We start from the raw sequence: 6,928 nt of genomic DNA, 5'->3' as shown, positions 1-6,928 counted from the left end.
AAAGACAAGTTTACCTCTTTTCCCTCTTTAGGTATCCGATTCTCCAACAGAATTGCTGGAATTGATTAGGAATGCAATTGTGTTTATTGTATCTACCCATAACATCTTGGCAATCCTGCTTTTGAGTCTCATGCATCTTGCTCGCTCATTCAATGTTCTATTTATGTGTACTGCAACCTTATTTTGCTAGGGAGTTTCTCTCACCTTCAGCTATGTTTAAGTTTCTATGAGGGCTTTCCACTTCCTGAAGGCATCAAACGCATTAAATTTATTTTTAAGAAAATAAGTCCATACCTTTCATGTGGAAACATTGATGAAGGTCATGTAATACTTTGATCTGCCTAAGGATTTTACATGCGTCAGTCCTCAAAGATAACTATGGACCAATTCCAACTTCTGATTCTTCAAGGTTTTGTCGCCTCTCGAGAAATTGACCATCTTCTGTTTTCTGAGTACGCAGTTCTTGCATAGGCCAACTTCAACAGTTTTCACGCCAGATAACCTACCCTTTGAAGACATATCCTTTATATTTTTCTCATCCATGTGGCGAAGCCGGCAATGCTACAAAGTTGCATCGGTTATTGCTCATGTAAGATTAATGTAATCTTTAGAGTTAGTTGTACTGTACAACGTATTCTTATTTTTTCATTGATCTACAATCATAGCTCTTTTGCTAATTTTTCAACTGTTGCAGCTAAATGTCACTATATATCTTTCAACATCAAGCTGCCCAATCGAATGTAAGTTTCTCTTCAAACCAGGAATGTGTTTGACTTTATTCAACTTCAGCTTCAGAACCGACCCGTTGAACGTAGTAACTCGCAAATCTCCTTTTATCACGATTTCTAGAGGCTTGTCGTTAGCAAGAAATACTTTTCCAAAATTGCCATAAATATAATTTTTCATTATTCCAATGTTACTAAACGAATGGAATGATGCTCCAGAGGTTAGCACCTATGACTCCAACAAGCTGCTTACACTCAAGACAAACAGATCTTCTACATCTTTTTCTATGGCTGCGTTTGTAGTATTCTTACACTTCTTATCTTTCTTCGGTGTTGGAGACTGAGTTTTGTAGTGTCCATATTCGTCATAATTCCAGGTTCCAGAACTGGATTGAACTCTTATCCTTCTTGGGTTGGCTCTTTGCTCTTGATTTTGACCTGCCCTGATTCTACTTCTCATTCACTTTGCCCCTGCTCTTTGTATTCAATGTTGACTCCAAACTAGATCTAGATTCATTCCTGGGAATTTCTATCATCAAATCTCGAACATAGTCATATCGCAGCTTATTGGCACTAATGCAGTCACCGTTCTGACCCAACTATCTGGTAGAGAAAAAAGCATAATTGGGGCACGTAGTTCGTCGTCGAACTTGATCTCAACCGCACTTAATTGTGAGACAATCATGTTGAACTCGTTTAATATCGTTGCATCGATGTACCCTCTGTCATCTTCAGAGTGAATAAAACTCCTTATCAGATGTACCTTGTTCGCCATCAATGGTTTCTGGTACATCTTCTCCAGAATGCTCAGTGTTTCCTTCGTCGACCTTGCTCCAGTCGTGTGATAAGCCAAATCCTTGGACATTGATATACGTATCACGCACATTGCTTTTTTTGTTTAGTAACTCCCACTCTTCCAGATCCATCATTTTGTATTTTTGCCATAGATCCGTACCATACAAGTAATCCTCGATCTGCATCTTCCATCACCCATCGTGATTGCTCCCACCAAACCCGGGGCTTTGATACCAGTTTTTAGGAGATAACACACGCACAAATCACTGAAATCAATAAAAGAATACACGAGAATTGTTTACCCAATTCGTTACGATATGTAATTACATTTGGGGGCGCTGTCAAACTAGATTTTTCACTATGATATATTTAAGATACAATATATAGAGACAACTATTTATGATAGTGGTAATTAAATCATAATCAACTGGGCCCAATTAACGAATCATACAGCAGCTTAAAAAACTTCAGGCTCCATAATGTGTGCGTCTTTGAGTGTAGTGTGTGCATCTGTGTTTGTGAAGGAGAAATGTGATACATACTAGATAAATACATATCTAAATAAAGAAGTAGTGGTGAAAAAATAAGAAAAAAAAAAACAAATTTCTTATTCTAATTTTGACCTTACTCTAATTTTGATCAATATTAATTTATGAATATATTTGTCATTTTTAAATTATTGAAAGGTTATTTTGATAAATTTATTGCTTAATCTTGATTTTAACTTGTCCCTCTATGCTATCTATGTTTCATATCTCTTCTACCAAACACATAAATCCGAAACCAACCTCACTTTATCTACAATACATATCTTGTGTTCTACTCTTTCTGGCCCAACTTTGTATGTCACATTTCCTTATTTGAAAGTCTCATCTTAATAGATCACTTCCTAAAATGAAAAAATCAATGCATAACAAATACCCTCTTGTAACTCATTATTTACATCATATATCACTGTGACTTATACATAATTATCACTCTTTTCATTTAAAAAAGAATATTTTCCTTTCTCTTTCATATTTTTTGAACAAATATATCCTCAAAAAATTAATTTATCTCTCCTATCTTATTATAAACTATTTATTTCTTAATATTCGTGTTCAACCCTTGCATCATATTAAATTAGGACGAAGAAAAAATATGACTTTAATCTATCCTTACTTATCCCAACAAGGCTACCAAACATATACTTGAGAATGTTTATTTTGAAATATTAGCACTGACAGATAAAAAATAATAATGTCAATCACTTATTTACTTTGATCAATTGAAATTTTAAGATATACAAAGGCCCTTATTGTTTCTATCATTTAAGCTAATTTTAGTTGATTCTTATGTCATTGAAATGATGGAATTAGAGAAATCCTACTCTTGATGATAAAAATACTCAATAATGCAACTAATCAGTCAACAAAATAAATGCTCCCACGAAGTATTAAAACTGAAGTGCCTTTTTGGAAGGACACATACATACCAGCAGAGCGAACCAAATAAGCAAGTGAAATATATCAACCCATCAGATAGAAATGTCAAATTGTATAGATGATTAAAATCTAGTGAAACCTCGCATGCATCAGCTACTCAGAATTTCTGATACTGCTACTAACATTTCAACAAGCAACCATAACAAGTCTCATATGAACTTGATGCACCGATACCATCTTTACCGAACTAGCATACACATGTTCACTGTGCAAAATCGAAGGGGGTCGTAGGCTGCGCAGGATGGCAAGCTGGGATAAAGATCCACTGATTTTCAGGCAATGACCTCCTCAAGCAGCATCTGATCAAAGTGCCAAACACCTAATATTCCAAGCAAACATATAGTTATCAGAATCGTAAAACAGAAATAGAAGCCTCAATGATGCAAGAAATAGTTTAACATCATTGATGCTCAACAAATAATAGAAGAATCAGAAACTAGACTGATGAAAACTTGCTGCTAAAAGTGGGGTTCTGTTCTGAATAATCCTTACCGTGGCCTTTACCCACTCTCCTCAACTGTGCAACATATTCTGATATTTTCTTGATAGATTCCACCTGTAAAGAAGAAAATGTAAGAACATCAGTTATAGCCGCCCATAGTATACAACGTTAAAGCATCTTGGGAAAAACAAGATTTGGTTGAAAAATCCAAACCTGCTCCCCCAAATACTCGCTCTCAACAAAATCAGTCAGTTGCACATCATTGCTTTTAGAGGCTACCTGTTATTTGAATGACAAACAATTCGGTATCAAACTTAACTTAATATGCGAATTTGTATTAACTATTAACTTATTCAATTTTCTTAATTAATATAACAAGTTAAAGAAAGCACAAGAGGATGACTTACAGCATGTAGATTTAGAAGCTTCTCATTTGTCAACTTTTCTAGAGATAGTGCCAACTCCATAGCTGTAGTATAAATGAAGCAAAAAGAAAACGGCAAACATCACGTCATATATATAGACTTTGACGAATGTATGAATTGCTGATGATGGAGACAGCATCATAGGACAGCTTGAGGAATGAAACACTGGTGCAATTTCCATGGAAGACATCAAACATTATGAGGACAAAGTAAGTAGAAACAAGCAAATGCTTTTCTATCATAGCATTGTTGTTAACTTGTTATATTTAATGATGTACACGTATTCCTTCCACTTAAAACTGAAAAACTCTACTAGAAATCATGAGTTTCTAAGATAAAAGCTATTTATACTTGTCAACTTAAGCGGACCTGCTCCAAAAGGTAAAGCAAAGAAAAGTTATCCTTGCACATCTCTGTTTCATACCACAACTTGCCAATTACCATAGAAATCTACTCCACAACTATCAGATATTTTACTAGTTGAACAAAGCATTCTCCCATAATAACACCCAAAAATCCATCAAAGCCAACCATGATCACCGTTCTCTCAAAAATTTGCACAAAGGAAAATACAAATTCAGAAACCTAACTTAAATATGCAGCTTATATTCCAACCACCACGGAAAAATCTATGATAGCAATACATTGTTGGAAAATTAAAGAGGTCTTTGAACTGTCAGTTTCACAAACTCAAAAGACCTACCACGTAGATTGCAACCCTGTTAGCTTTTGAAGTGCAGTGAACCAGATCAAATATTCATCTCAACATGAAATTGACATCAAATTGTCCATATCTCCCCCTTTGTTCTTTTCATAGTTTCACAATATATTCAGGCAAGAGACGGACAAAGAATTCTTAATTTTTGTTTTAGAGTAAGTAAGGCTAAAAATATATATTGAAACTTTAAAAATTATATAAATAGCAAACAAAGAAAGATAACATAAAAATGTCTTGAAATTATTAGAACTCGAGATAAAGTTTTGAAAGTCTGAACTCTGAAAAGAAATTTCATAAGAATGAATACGGAATACTATAATAGATGCATTATATGGTAATGCTTCTTTGCTTGAGTGATATCTCTGTATTCAGGATTATATTATAGCTATGGGGCTCAGTATTTTACGCCGTTGATAAAAATATGTGAGGGGTTGCCAGGAATCTTATGATGTCCTAGGGTGTCAAAAATAGTGAATGGAGGCAGTAAAGTGAAGAAGGGAATAGAGAAGGTCATTAAACAAAAAGATGGACTTGAGAAATTAAAGCTAGTAACTCCAAGTCTAAGGATGAGAAGAGACCGTACATAGAGACAACTATTGTAATGCTTCTTATCACTACTCAAGCTTAACTGTAAGGCACACATGGTACAAGTAACGGGGAGCTAATCTCATGAAAGCATGGCATTGAACGGGATATTAGTATTCGAATACCTCCAAACATAAAGCCGCATGCATATAGAGACTGCCAACTTTTTCCCTAATTTATTACCCACAGCAAAAATAAATAGTTGATCAAGACAAAATTCGGGTCCCAACTGTTGAAGTAATCATTTAGATAGATAGACATCACAAATAGTTTAATATTTAAATTTGGACAGGTGCTCATCTATTAGTCATTCAATTATTGGATTCACACCACCAGTCATCATACACCGATAATAATATCTTCATATTAGACTAAAAAAATCGCATCATAATCAAGAAAGGAGCTGTACCATATAATGCATCTCCTTTCTCAGCATGATCAAACTCTGACAGCGGCATCACAATCGACTGCAGCTTCACTTTTCCGCCTCGCTTGTTCTGGATATTGTTCAAAATTTATTACGAAGATTACTTCATGACTGAGTTGCTATGAAAATAATAATGATGAAAATCATCAAACACCTGGTATTCCATCAATTTTTCAGCATGCTCTCTTTCTTCTAGACTGGAGTCCTTGAAAAACCTACAAGAAATCAAATCAAAAAACCCCAAATTATACTCGAATTGGAACAGATAAGGGCACAAAATAGTTCTCAAACCAAAACATGGTGTTAGTAGCTTACTTAGCAAGTCCTTTGAGAGCAACGTTGTCTCTATCGAAATAGGCGAACATTGCGTGGTACACATACGAAACATTGTACTCCACGCTGTAATTCAGAAAAAACCACGCAGATCAAAAAAAGGAGAAAATATAATCAGACTTCACATACGAGCAGAGAAAAATCGAAGAAGATTGAGCGAGGAAAACCACATACTTGATTTGGTCGTTGATGGCGGCCTCACACTCATCGGAATACTTATGGCGAGCGAGAGAGGCTTGAGAGACGCTGGGCACGAGCATGAGTTCCTTCTTCACCTCTTCGAATGGCTCGAAAAGGACGCCGGTTAGGGGCTTGCTGTTGGTGTGCTTGGCCGCGCACACCACGAATCCATTTCTGTTTCTTCCGTCGAGATTCTTGAGCGCAAGCGAGGAGGATGTTGAGACGAACAGAGCGCTCAGATTTTCCCCCTGCGAATTCAACAGACCAAACGCAGGCGCAGCTTTGAGAAGCATTTTTTTTATCTGTGTTCTTGGAGAGAGAGAGATGGGGGAGTGAGTGAGTGTGGAGCGACAGCGAGAGTGGGCGATGATGTATGTTTGTGGAAACGAAGGGGGTTGGAGGATGGGGGCCGTTGGATAAGAGGACACGTGGATGGAGAGGATTGAGTGCTTGTGAAGAAGAGCGTGCCGACCTCATGGAACGGATAAATCTGGAGTGGGACCCTGCCTCCGGACCGCTGAAGTGATATTCATGCGCTCACTGCTCTTCAAATACTCCGTCTCCAAAATAATGAAATACTAGTACGCACGCCCGTGCGATGGGCTCAGTATATCCTACACTCAACTCATTACACTTTCCATGTTAAGATGATGATAAGTGTTCACTCTTAATACCCTTTTCCATGAAATATCAAATTGACCCCTCATTATAACAAATAAACACAAGAACCCCATATAAGTTTCAATTTTAGGCAGAATAATCCTTCTTTTGTAAAATCATGCAATTAACAAAATATGGCCCAACATGCTTCCGT

At 36.4% G+C, this 6,928-nt stretch overlaps 1 protein-coding gene across 2 annotated transcripts; it reads right to left on the bottom strand.

Moving 5' to 3' along the window:
• Window positions 1-3,039: 3,039 nt before the first annotated feature.
• Window positions 3,040-6,673, bottom strand: LOC131002006 (ferritin-2, chloroplastic). Of its 2 annotated transcripts, XM_057928681.1 has the most exons (8): window positions 6,109-6,673; window positions 5,917-6,000; window positions 5,756-5,816; window positions 5,584-5,671; window positions 3,854-3,915; window positions 3,660-3,725; window positions 3,497-3,560; window positions 3,040-3,323 (listed from the first exon to the last, which is right to left on the bottom strand). In XM_057928681.1, exons 1-8 carry the CDS (start codon window positions 6,405-6,407, stop codon window positions 3,277-3,279), a joined length of 771 nt encoding a protein of 256 aa, XP_057784664.1. In that variant the 5' UTR covers window positions 6,408-6,673; the 3' UTR covers window positions 3,040-3,276. The 2 variants fall into 2 exon arrangements, with proteins under 2 accessions (XP_057784664.1, XP_057784663.1); XM_057928680.1 differs by having other exon boundaries at window positions 3,040-3,560.
• Between the last annotated feature and the right edge of the window lie 255 nt (window positions 6,674-6,928).

This window comes from Salvia miltiorrhiza, chromosome 8, assembly GCF_028751815.1.
Source record: "Salvia miltiorrhiza cultivar Shanhuang (shh) chromosome 8, IMPLAD_Smil_shh, whole genome shotgun sequence".
NCBI classification, from domain to species: Eukaryota; Viridiplantae; Streptophyta; class Magnoliopsida; order Lamiales; family Lamiaceae; genus Salvia; species Salvia miltiorrhiza.
This window is presented reverse-complemented; position numbering and strand designations above follow the sequence as displayed.

What these genes read in the sequence shown, in the direction of transcription:
- LOC131002006 (XM_057928680.1), bottom strand. Translation starts at nt 6,407, where the DNA reads ATGCTTCTCAAAGCTGCGCCTGCGTTTGGTCTGTTGAATTCGCAGGGG. An exon ending in AAAAATTGATGGAATACCAG is followed by an intron (nt 5,672 to 5,755) that starts GTGTTTGATGAT and finishes AACAATATCCAG; the next exon opens with AACAAGCGAGGCGGAAAAGT. An exon ending in GCGAGTATTTGGGGGAGCAG is followed by an intron (nt 3,561 to 3,659) that starts GTTTGGATTTTT and finishes TCTTCTTTACAG; the next exon opens with GTGGAATCTATCAAGAAAAT.